The sequence below is a fragment of the Canis lupus genome, chromosome 19 (assembly GCF_048164855.1).
Source record: "Canis lupus baileyi chromosome 19, mCanLup2.hap1, whole genome shotgun sequence".
NCBI classification, from domain to species: Eukaryota; Metazoa; Chordata; class Mammalia; order Carnivora; family Canidae; genus Canis; species Canis lupus.
Genome location: NC_132856.1, coordinates 30,641,217 through 30,654,456, shown reverse-complemented (window position 1 = coordinate 30,654,456; position 13,240 = coordinate 30,641,217). Strand labels below are relative to the sequence as shown.

Here is a 13,240-nt window from a genome sequence, read left to right as displayed (position 1 = left end):
TGAGAATATTAACTCCTCTGACAATCTGCATGTGGTAGACAGGAGCATTGCCCATACTGGGTGTAATCAGATCTTGGAGTTGAGTGCCACCTCAGTGCCATGTGCCAGAAGCCTGCCAAAGGCAATTCGTTGGGCTCTCTGATGCAGTTTTCTACTTGACTTGCAACGCTTGACAGCCTTCTGCAAAGATAACACGTTTCAGTGACAGCTTTCAGCATGGTATCTCCAATGACAGGTTTTAGATGAGTGTGGGGTTCACTCAATGCAAGTTGATTCATGACCTTGGTCTTCCAGAAGCCGATTATCAATCTCTGTCACTGCACTGACTTCCTGGAGTGATCCACAACTTGTTGCATATCTGTGAGTGTGTGCGCCTGGTTTTAGAGCACAGCCATCCAAATATGAGCACATGTGTCTCAGAAATTTCAGAAGCGTACCTTTCTGAGAAACAAAAATATATCCCCATTACTTCTCAAACTGTACTTACTACTGTAAAATTCATGACAGCATCCTAAATTATATCTCAGATAATTTAAGATGATTCTATAGGACTGTTTACAAAAGTGTGACAATCACATATATGCAATTTTAAACAAGAACATGGAATTGACTTTTCATTCTCTTAAGTTTCAGTTTATGGTCATTTAGAAACCTGGGTGGAGAAATCACCCTGTGCTGTTTTTCCTTGTTTCCTTTGTCTTTTTTTTTTTTCTTAATAAGCACAAACTTAGGAAGTTGTGTCATTCTGTAGTTCTTAAAATGCCAAAGGAGTTCATAAATTTTCCAGTATTTTGGAGAAATGAAGATTCAGTTGCTTTGTGTATTATGCATGGATGATACCAATTCAACTGAACAACAGTATACATATAGTGCAGGGGGCTGTGTCTAAATTAAGGGTGAGGATTGATAATATTCATTATGAATAGTATCGATAGGTATCCTGGATAACATTAGTTTAGGAAAACATACATATTATCAGCGTTAACTAAAGATGAGCTAGTGGTGTTCCAGTGAAGAAATCTGGATTGATGAAGGAGGAGACCTCAGAGTATGAGATGAAAGTGACCAGCAGGGGAAAAGCACCAAGTGCTACAAATGTCCAAAGAAGAAATCCCTTTTGGTGGTACCAGGGGAGAGGGGCCAGGAAAGAGAACATACAGATGCAAAAACATGCCACAGTGGTCTCCAAAGTTCAGTCCTGGTCCCAACATAGCTCGTGCAAAGACAAAGGGCTTCTCAGGTTTGGCAACCTTAAAAGCTGCACAGCCCAATATCCCACGTAAAGGCCCACAGAAGAAGCCAAGATTCAAAGAAGAGGCAGAGAAAGAATGAAATTCTTCATTGGGGAAAAAGGACCCACAACCAACTCTCAAAAATCAGAGGCCATGTTCTTCACTACTATTAGTCAATCTACAAGAAAAGCTCCCCACACCCTAGAGCCATGGCCCAGAAAACCTGAAGTTCCTCAGTCGACCTATATTCAGAGTCAGCTGGAGGGAAACATCGAAAATCCTTGAAGAGCCTTTTCAAAATACCTAATTCCCGACCCCTATTGCACCCTTCTCAAGTACTTTTTTAAAAGCCTTGACAAGTATTATGGGTGTATATTTGTGGGCTTGTAAGAACCCATAGTTGGAAGTAAATCCATTTTTTTAAGTTGGTCTTCTCTGTATTTGCTAATATAATAGTAGAAAAACAATGCTTCTCACTGGTCTTTTTTATTATTAAAATGTATCATTTGCTTCTGACTAAACTGTTGGCATTCCAAAAAACATTTTTTTTTTTAAATGAAGAACACTCGTATCATTGAACTATGGTTTTGCCAGATGTTACCCTCTTGGGGAACTGGGCAAAGGGAACACAGGACCATGGTATTATCTCTTACAAATACGTATGAATCTGTAATTACCAGAAAAATTTAAAACGTAATTAAACAAAAGCCCCACATTAGCCACATGTCCTTCTTTGCTGCAGTTGTTCATTTTACATTTATCTTGGATACCTTGTTGAAGAAAAAACTTTTTTCTCCTTCACCATTAATTTTTAACCAAATACGTGGGTTTTTTTTTTTTTTTCTCCAAAAGTCTTCTTTTGAATTTTGTTCTTCCAGAAAATAAATTCAGTAGTGAGTATTTATTTTTTTGTGATGGAAATTTACAGGTCACTTATCTGTAAAATAGACTGTCTTTTGGATATTAAAATATGAATATAGAAAGTTAATATTTAAAGCAGCCTATTACATACAGACAGTAACTTTCCCATAAAACAGTTTTAATGTTCATATCTGTCTTAACCCCCTGAGAGTGCTATATATCCAATCCAGCATAATCAATAGAGCAAGTTAGTTGTACGTAGCCCACTTCTCGAAAGTTGTCTAAAATATCTTTACAAGACAGATAGCATCTCTCTTTTTCTTCCTGAGGAGCCATAACTGTCTATTGTGCCAGTTCTCATTTGATTTCATCTTAAGTTATTTCCCTTTCTTTCATTTTTGTAGAATGAAAAGATAATGCATTCATCAAGAACATTTCAAGATAATCTTGCTGTTCCTAGCATTAGCTTCTAGCTAAATGATCAGAATTTAAGACTTAGACGGTGCTTCTGATGTATGTTAATAAGCCATGGGCTCCTATGAATTTTAACTATTTGGAGGGCTTTTTGGTGTTTCATGAGTTTTTCTCTCCACCCACACTAAGGACAAATAGTAAAGGCATTTGTCATCACGTATATTACTTCTCTTTTCCCACTTTATATTTGTTCACTGTGTGTTTTTTTCTTTGCCTACATTTTTTCCTGTTTATCTGCCTATGCCCACAGTGCCTGGCATCAATGGATTCAGGAAATAGTTTTTAAATTAATAAAAGTGGATAGATTACAATAGCCAAAGTATGGAAGCAGTCCAAATATCCATTGATAGATGAACAGATAAATAAGGCGTGGTATATATATACAATGGAATATTACTCAGCCATTAAAAAGAATGAAATCTTGCCATTTTCAATAACCTAGTTGGAGCTAGAGAATATAATACCAAATAAAATAAGTCAGAGAAAGACAAATACCATATGATTTCCTTCATGGTAGAATTTAAGAAACAGAACAAATGAACAAAGGAAGAGACAAATGAAGAAATAGACTCTTAACTATAGAGAAGAATGTGCTGGGTGAAATAGGTGATGGGGATTAAGCGTACACTTACAATGAGCACTGATTATTATATAGAATTGCTGAATAATTATATTGTATACCTGAAACTAATATAATGCTGTATGTTAACTAACTGGAATTAAAATTAAAACTTAAATAAATAACATAAATACATGTTTTCCTATTTCAGAGGTCCAAATTCTTAAGTTCTTTCATCCTGTTGTTATTCAATCTTGCCTGAACTCTGGAATTCAAGTCAGAGCTATTTCCCTGGGTCTGTCTTTAGCTAGGTAAATTACAAGCTTTGTTTCATGTCTGCTTAGTTCCATTTCTTTTGTCTGAATCCCATAGCCCCAGCCCTTGTGCCATGGTGGCAGAAACTATTTTATGGGTAGATGGAAGCCAATTACATACCAGTTACATAACCAATGACATAATGGGGAAACCAGTACTATTTTATACAAGTAGACTTTAGTAAAATTTGGATTTTGGGGGGTCATTTTTGAAGCCTGTCTTTCATTTTTAGGGCACAGGGCTCTCTGCTAGATTGACATCTGTCATATCTTGTATGATTGAAGGGTCAGCTTATCCACTTTGTTCATCTTTCTCATTGTAGCAGTCAGTTAACTGAGACTCAGGATTGCATGGCTTGACAGCGTTTGGATTTCTCAGGCCGTTCCAACATAACACGCCCAGTCTTTCTTTGACAGATGACTGCAGTAACCTCCCAACTTTTGTTCCTGCCAACTAATGTTGCTTTATTCCCAGGCCTTCTTCACTTAGTAATCAGAATAATTTTATTTCCCAAATCTAATCCTGTCTGTCTTTCTGTCTCACCCTCTTTCTTTCTTATTCTCTCTCTTAGCCATGTCAAGGACTATCCATGTCTCCTGAGGATCAAGACAGACTGATTACTGTCTCTGCCTCATTCCCTAGCTTCTGTGTCACCCCCTGCTGTCTGGACACCAAACACCTTGGGTTCCTTTTACTTACTCTCACTACCACAGGGCCTTTGCATGAGCTTCTTTTTCCTGGATGTGGTTCCCTTTTGTGAGCTCTTCTCAAGATTGCTCTGTTAACTCTAAGCTCATCTAATTTGATCAGTCCTTCAAGATATCCACTCCCCTTCTCCTGTCTGGGGTTGCACACCACTTGTCCCACTTGCTTGGTTGCTTCTGCTATTAATTTAGTTGTTAGGACCTCTCTTCCCCCCATGAAGAAAAGAGAAAAGAGCCATGCCTGATTTACTAATCTTTTCTTCCCCAGTAATAAGTTGATAAATATTTGAAGAAGTAAATGCTAGTGCTAGACCTCCTGTTTCTTGACTTGCAGAGCAGAACATTTCCCTTTTACCAAGGACCCAAAGCATCCCCTAATGGACACCTGTATTGTGGGTGGTCTGGGCAGGGGGTTACACCATTAAGATCCAATTATAGTAATCTTTTCTCATTTTATAGTGTTAAAAATTGGTTGGGGATAGTGAAGTTTAGTTAGCAAGCATCTAGTTTCCCTTCCATCCATTTTTGTTTAACTTTTGGCACCTACTGCTATTTACTCAGATTTTGGTGTGAACATTTGCTTTAGCCCAGCATCATATAGATATGTTGAGTTTAATTTATAAACAGTGGGTGGATGTCCTGCAAACAGTGCTGTGAATGCCAGATACTCAGTTATCCCTGTGAGCTTGGGAGAAAACTAATGCCTTATCCTTTTCCCCTCCCCCTGTGCACAGCCTAGAGTAGTGTTACAGTTTGGGGAGCCTCAGACACACAAGCGGAGTCTATTAAAACTGAGGCTTCTCTCCCTAGGATAATAACCTTTATAAACAACACTTACACACTTATACAATGTCATCTTTATGCTCTAATGTCATATAGCAATTACTGTTATAAACATTCTTCATTTGTCATTCTTGTAACCTCCTAGCAAACCTGTGAAGCTACTATTGCATTATTCTAATTTTACAGAATGGGAACTGGGGTACCAAGAAGTAGAATGCCTTTCCCACAATTGCAGTATGACAGATGGTAGTATTCAAATTCAGACTCAACTGGCTTCAGAGTCTGACTTCATATATGCATCCAAGCTCAGAGTATTGCTTCCTGTCTCAGCAGGGTTTAGACCCTGAAGCCCATGGGTAGCTACTGCCATGGACTATGAACCCTCGCTTAAGAAACTCCAAATGTGAAGCCTCAGCTCCCTCCATGCCCTCCCTCATTAGGCTGTGATTCCATCCCAGTCCACAGTAGCAGTTCACAGCCAGAGAGCTTTGTTCTGGAAAGTCCCCTCCCATGTACCTTTTCTGCTTACCCCTCCCATCTCCATTCTTTATTTTTTTTTATTTTAAAATCTTTTAGCAAATATTTTATTTATTTATTTATTCATGAGAGACAGAGAGAGAGACAGAGAGGCAGAGACACAGGCAGAGGGAGAAGCAGGCTCCACACAGGGAGCGCAATGTGGGACTCGATCCCAGGACCCCAGGATCACGCCTCGGGGCCAAAGGCAGGTGCCAAACTGCTGAGCCACCCAGGGATCCCCATCTCCATTCTTTAGCTGTTACTTGCTACCTTCCTAATTGTCACCTAATCCAGATTCAATTTATTTATATTGTTTTAAATTTTAAATTAAAATTCAGTACTCCTAGAATGGAGCCCAACACGGGGCTTCAACTCATAACCCTGAGATCACGACCTGAGCTGAGATCAAGAGTGGAATGCTCAACTGACTGAGCCACCCAGGATGGTGGCTTTCTTTATTATTATTGTAGTATTATGTGCTTACTGTTTATTTTTCAACTGGCTCTCTTTATTTTAATTAAATGAATTGATTATAAAGGAACACTTTTTACCAACACTTTAATGGAAAGACCCGTGCTATTTGACATAGACGAATATAAGCATGTATGTCTGTGTTCTATGAAAATAAATCAAAATTACTGATGTTATTATATTCAGCATAATACTCTTGGGCCAGGGGGGAAATGAATGACTCTCAGGGAAGTGTTGAAGAGCAAATCAGCACCCAATTGAGATTTTTTATTTCTCCTTGATATGACCAAAGCATAGAAAGGATCAAGAAGAGGAAAAGCCTTTTTACTCTATGTTGTAATGAATTCAGAGCATCTGCTCAGCACTTAACAATCTCTCTCACGTATTTGGGCCGCATCTATTCTTGCTGTTTTCCCTGTCCTAGGACACTCTCTTTTGTGCAGAAGTCAATATGCTTTAGAATGGAATTTGAGGGGTGCCTGGGTGGCTCAGTCGGTTAAGCATCTGCCTTCAGCTCCTGCCATGATCTCAGGGTCCTGGGATCGAGTCCTGTGTCAGGCTCCCTGCTCAGCAGCAAGTCTGCTTCTCCCTCTGCCTCTGCCCCTCCTCCCTGCTTGTGCTCTCTCTCTCTCTCTCTCAAATACGTAAATAAAATTTCTTTTAAAAATGGCACTCTATCTGAAAAAGGAGTCATACCTGTGTGGGCACCCCTCTGTACTGGACGTCCGCTCCATCCGTATCTCCACAGATGAGTCTGACAGGAGTCTCCTCCTTTGGATGTGTGCTTGCTGGGTTTCTGGCACTGCTTTGTTAAGGGGTTTCCGTGCATTATTTCCTTCAGGCATCAAAAGAGTCTTGCCATTTAGACCCTGTTAGTGGCATGTGAATAGCAGTGGAGACTGAGATAGCAAGAAGTGAGGTAACCTGCCCAAGGTGACACTGCTCTGAGGTAGCGGAACTGGACTCCAGCCCAGCTGTGTCCATCTTCTGAGCTCTTGGCTCTCACTATATTCTGTGTTCTGTAGGAAGTGCCTTTATGCTCTTTTCACAGAGCTCTGTGTCATCAGGGGTCATCAGAATATGGTTACATGATAGCTCGGGAAGTTCTCACTTCCCAATTTTATAGGTAAACAAAAATATAAGCCACATTCAGAAGAGGGAGCAGGTACACATAGCATGCTGTGAGGAATACAGTAAAATGAAAAATGAGATTAATGTTTCAGATTGTACAGTTCCCTAATTATGCTTTTAATTATTCATATAAAACAAGTAAAATGACCCCTGACAGAGACATAAATGATTTAGGTAAAATCAAATATTTATAAGATACTGCTGAGTCCCTGGGTGTATTGTAACAGATGCACTCAAAATGCTTTGCCTTCATCCTTTGGATGCAAAATGTTACGTATAGAATTTATAACAGGATGAGAGTACTCAACAGTATTTGAGACACTACTGAGCTAATCCATAGGTATTTTGGCTTTAGAACTAAGGGCATATGACTGGTTTAATAGATTTCATTTTATAAAGTATCCTACTGTATTTTAGGGATCACAAATGACAACCCCTGCTTGTTTCTGTGTACTTAATGGTTTAAAAAAAAATCAAAGAGGGAATAAGATTCCATGACATCTGACAATTATATCCTTATTTCAGTTTCGGTCAAGTTCTATTGGAACATTCATTTATGTATTGTGTGTGGCTGTCTCTGTGCCACAAAGACTAGGTTGGGTTGTTGTAACAGGGATCCTACAACCCACAGAGACTTAAATATTTACTATCTTGCCCATCACAGAGAATGTTTGCCCACCCCTGCTAAAACATGCCTAGCACACAGCAAAGGTGAAACAGCACCGTGTCATGTTTAATCAGCACAAGAAACACTTGCTTTGACTTTGTTTCATTTCTTAATTTGCTGTCCCACTAACTGCACCTTCACTGTATATTTTTCAGAAATTGGAGAAAACCGTCTTTTGAATGCAATAAAAAGGGATTTATACGAGCGGGGGATTCCTTTACTTGCTTTTAATACTTTTTTTATAGAGAGCAGTACTGAAACTAATTGCACTATTTTAGAGATGGGTCATTAGCCTAGTCCCTATCTTTTACGGAGACCTAATTTTCATGCAGGATTTCTCTCTAAAGCTTGAACTGGGATCTCTTTAAGAAAAAGAAACAGTTATGATACAAGAGCTTTTCTGTAGTTTACACAGATTTGGCTGGTGATCACAAACCATGAAGTATATTGGTTGACATCTTACCCATATTTAGCAGGAGTAAGTGTTTGTTGAATAGATGCATGAATTCACTTTAGAAAACAAACAAACAAAAAAAAGGGAATATATCACTTATAAAATAAAATCTCTTTGTTATGCATTAGGACACTGCATTCCTTTTGGGAAAGTAATTGCTATGCTTGTATCAATCCGACTTATTTTTTCTCAATTTCTCTTTCCCATGTTTAAAGGAAGAGGAATAAGTTTTTGAAAGTTAGGGTTGAGGGTAGTCTGGGTGGCTCAGCGATTTAGTGCTGCCTTCAGCCCAGGGCGTGATCCTGGGGAACCAGGATCGAGTCCCATGTTGGGCTCCCTACATGGAGCCTGCTTCTACCTCTGCCTATGTCTCTGCCATTCTCTCTCTCTCTTTCTTTCTCCCTCTCTCTCTCTCTGTCTCTCATGAATAAATAAATAAAATCTTTAAAAAAAAAAGTCTTTAAAAAAAAGTTAGAGAATTGGCTAAGATTCTCTACATTATGGAATTCTTAAGGGTTCTTTTGGATGTGCTAAGTAAAATTTTCCTAAACATGGAGCATTAAATTAAATCTAGTTATCTGCAATTATTTGAGTGGCTTAATGAATAAAATTTTCCCAGGCATCATTTTCAGATACTATGAATGCAACCCCTACCTGGCTGTATGCCCACTGATCTTGCCCTAGAATTGGAAGAAACTGCAAATTTGATTTCCTGGCATCTTTGCCTAAGCTTTCTTTCTTTCTTTTTTTTTTTTTAAGATTTTTATTTTATTTTTATTTATTAATGAGAGACAGACACAGAGAGAGAGAGAGAGAAAGAGAGAGAGGCAGAGACACAGGCAGAGGGAGAAGCAGGCTCCATGCAGGGAGCCCGATGTTCGACTGGATCCTCGGTCTCTAGGATCAGGCCCTGGGCTGAAGGTGGCTCTAAACTGCTGAGCCACCCGGGCTCCCCATTGCCTAAGCTTTCTAATCAAAGAAACTTGCCTCATATCTGGCATTCCAGACCTTGAACCTTGGGGTAGTCCCAGGAGTCGGTGCTTACAAAAAGAAAAATTTCCCTCTCGAGATACTCTTGGTCATCAAGCAGACTTAGGGGACCCTGATTCAGAGCATCTTACTCTGTTACTTTCTCCATTCCTTTTTTTTTTTTTTTTTCCGCCCCATCTGTGAAATGGATAAATTCTGAGATCATTCCCTGGGAATTTTCGTGATTTAGAGTGAACTGGTGCTTCAGAATATTTTGTAGCTAGATTGTGCTAATTTATTCAAACTGGTGTTTTTGACTTGTTTTTTAAATAGGAACGTGAGGAAATAATTCACATCATGTAATCATGAACTTTATTTGAAGCAAAGGAAGAAGTCATTCAAGTTTTTGTTTTGAAACTCACTTTGTTCCCCTTCCCTTCCATTTTATACAGTTGCCATACTTCTAAAGGACGACTATTTTGTCAGCGGTGCTGGCCTGCCTGGCAGATTCAAAGCCGAGAAGGTGGAATTTCACTGGGGCCACAGCAATGGCTCTGCAGGCTCTGAACACAGCATCAATGGGAGGCGCTTTCCTGTGGAGGTGAGAACAAGGCGAGATGTCTAGTGTAGCCCTGCTTTGTGTCTTCACATTCATGAGATGCTTCATCTTTACTGCCAGTGATTTTGCAAAAATCAAATTTGTACCATCCATACCTTTGTCTCTGGAAATCTTTTATACACAGCCTGACAGGTATACGTTCCTCCTCAAGCTTCTCAGCTTTGTTTAACTGGAGAAGCATGGGGAAGTCATGAGCATCATCATGGTTTCAGTAAGACTCACCCTTGACCAAGGATTTTCAGCCATTTCTTTCATGTGACACAATTTCTTTACTCTGTCTATATCAGAAGTCCTACTTTCTAAAGGTGAAATTCTGTATGAAACTCAGATGACTGTTTTCACCCTTTAGAAAAGAGAAAAGCTAGTTGATAAATGAAGAGGCATCTCAGAACCTTCTCTCAGTGGGGAAGCTGTTGCAAGGTTTGTTTGCCCGGCCAGCTGTCGAGAAAGAGGCTATGGCCACTGGTGGTATGACTCTCAGTTAACATTGCTGGGATCAATGGTGACATTTTGCCTTTTCTGTGTCAATTTTCTCATAGATCCATGCTGCTAGACAGAGGAAAGTCGTGGGTACAGTTGATGGTTTGTATCTTTTTGGTGAGGGTGGGGGAAAGAGCAAGTGTCCAAACTCCTTCATTAATGTTGGCTGGGGGCAATATACCCCTTGCATTGCTAACCTTATTTTTACCTCTCATCATGATCAGGATATGGATATTCTTTTGTTGGGGCACACAGGTTTGTTGATTGTTTGGTTCTCTGTGTGGTAAGCTTTACAACTTTGAGGAAGAGCTGCATGGGCATGCATTCAAGCCTCTGATTGGGCTTAAATATGGAATGACAGACAGCTCTTAAAATTTTATAACTTCCCTTAAGTCCTGACCTACCTTGATAGTCTGATGAATACTTGAGACCCACCTCCGTAAAGGGAAAGTACATGGGTGTACACACTGATTTGCACTCTAGCCCATTTATGGAACCTTTAGGGCATCCTTGAATCAGAAGTGAAGAATCCCTATAAGATGAGAAAATTAGTAGTCTTTCTTTGTTTAGAGATGCTTCTATTCATATATAAATTTGTTTCTTATTTGTGATTGCTAGAGAAATCAGAGATAACTCTTCTGAGAAAATACTTCATATTTTTTTCTTGTTCAGCTGACAGATTCTCAGAATTAAGATTTTTCTATCTGTGGATCTCTCTCTACTAATCATACTAGTTCAAGGTCTCCTGAGTAGGGTTTCTTTTTAATGGGCTCTCTTCTTTCTTTTATACCGAATGAGTCATTTCTTAGAGATCTTGGTACTTGGAAAATGTGATTCCTAGAAGCAAAATTGTATTGTCCTTTTAGAAGTTTGGGGTTTCCCTTCTGTTCTTGCTGACTGGTTCCCATTCGCAGTGTGAGTTGAAGGGATAGTCTTGTGTCCAGCTAGTTTTTTTCTTGAAAGCCTCTTTATCTTAGAATTGCACTGCCATTTGTTCCGCTAGTGTTGTTCAGACAAAAGACTTGTGCTTTGAAAGACTGAAAACTTATTTTGGCAGCTACCTTGGTAAAGAAGAGCTCTAGAGATGGGAATGTGGAACTTTTGCCTCATTCTTAATTACATCCCTTAATGTGGAGATGGCCTGTCTCCTCGTATTCCATTCATATTTGGAAAAATGCATAGACTAGATGCATGTTCTTTTTTAAAAATCCCTACTTTGAATGAATATTTCAGTTTTCTTTTACTCAGAGAATGCCCTGAAATTCAGAAGCTAATTAGAAATGGCAGCTACAATGCACAGAATTATTGTTCAACCAAGTTGTTTGAATTCATTTCTTTTAAGTAATGTCAGATGGTAAGGCTGCCTGTATTAATTGGGTTCCTCATCGAGGCCCATCTGGTTTGTAGCTTGTTGTTTTTTTTTTTTTTTTTTAATGTGATAAACGTGTTAAATTACTTAGTGGATATATTTGGAGGAACTTGAATTTCAGAGATCAAAGGTAATGGGATTAGATTTAACTTTAAAATATGCGAGGAAAGTTGCTCACTTTTGCCCCAAACATGTCTGTAATATTTTATGTTAAATTGCTTTGTTTGAGCTCTTTATCAATATGAACTCTCCCCGATGTTCTTACACTTTGAACATCTCAGACTTGGTTTATTTCATTCCATATAACAGGTTGTTTTCTAAGAAATTTAAATGAAAGTAAGAAGGGGCGCCTGGATAGCTCAGTTGGTCGAGCCCACCATCCTTGATTTTGGCCTAGGTTGTGATCTCAGGGTCATGGGATCCAGCCCCAGGTCAGGTTCCTTGCTGAGCTCTCTCTATAAAAAATAAATCTTTAAAAATATGAAAGTAAGAAATTGTAATTTATCATGGGTCATTTATCGGCACTGGTGACATTATTTGTCTCATATACAGAGTTGGAGAAGAGTCATGGTTGAAGATTGCCCTGGGATCGGTAGAATGTAGCACTGGTCTCAACTAGAAACAGTGTTCCCCACCCATGGGAACATTATGCATTGTCTGGGGACATTTTCATCTGTTACCATTAGGCTCAGTGATATGCTACTAGAATCCAGTGATCAGAGATGCCAGGGATGCTGTTAAACATTCAATTCATAGGGCAGCCCCCAGACAAATTATCCTGCCCAAAATGTCACTGTTTATGAGATTCCAGAGCAGAGAAGTGGTATGTTTAGTTGGAATCGAGCCTTCCTTTACCTGTGTGGCATCATTTCTAAGTCTGTTCATCCTGAGGACTCACTGCTTGAGAGGTTGTTCTATGTTCTTGTGGGTTTTAGAGAGGAAATGAACCTCACTTGATGGGTAAGAGCATTGCTGGGCTTGATTCCTTAGGTTCCATTTGAGGTTTTGTCCATAACCTCGGGTATTGAATCAGCTCTGCAGGCTGCTCTGTAAGCAATATGCCCTGCAAGAATCTGAACCTGCTCTATTGAGGGTCAGTTGCAACAAAACCAACTTTGTAGGTTTTTCTGCTCCCGGGAATTCCTTGAGGTCACCTAACAACTTTGTACACATCCAGAGATCAGACCTCCCCACATTTTCCTGTCTGGAATCCTGGGCTTGTTTTTGGAGTTCCTACACTTAAAAACATCCCTGTCTAATAGAAAATAAATGGCCTTATAAAAACAACATAAATGCCCTTCAATAGCCAGCTTCATTACAGCTCAGTTTAAGTTAGGAGACACAGTCAGAAGCAGATTACAGTGCCACACCTAGGAGTTTAGACACAATTTAGATGCTCAGATACTCTCACTTTCTATTTTAGGCAGCTTTTTGTTCCTTGTCTAGCAGCAAATTTTCTTGAGTTCCTCCCTGTCATGTAGGCACTGGGTTATAAAGGTGACCCAGAAAGACAGTGTCCCTACCCTTAAGGTATTTACTCTCTGGTAATGACACAGAAATTAAAGCAAACAGTCACATAAATAGAGCCGTGTTGTATCAGTTGTGATACTGTCTCTGAAGGAGAGGGATATTT

General features: G+C 39.3%; 1 protein-coding gene across 4 annotated transcripts in view; it reads left to right on the top strand.

Annotated features, from left to right (window-relative positions):
- Positions 1-13,240, top strand: part of PTPRG (protein tyrosine phosphatase receptor type G) — a 706,326-nt gene that overhangs the window by 413,940 nt on the left and 279,146 nt on the right. For all 4 annotated transcript variants that reach the window (XM_072785567.1, XM_072785566.1, XM_072785569.1 and 1 more), the window contains exon 4: positions 9,592-9,740. In XM_072785567.1, coding sequence (XP_072641668.1) covers positions 9,592-9,740 — 149 coding nt within the window. The remainder of the gene's footprint in view (positions 1-9,591; positions 9,741-13,240) is intronic.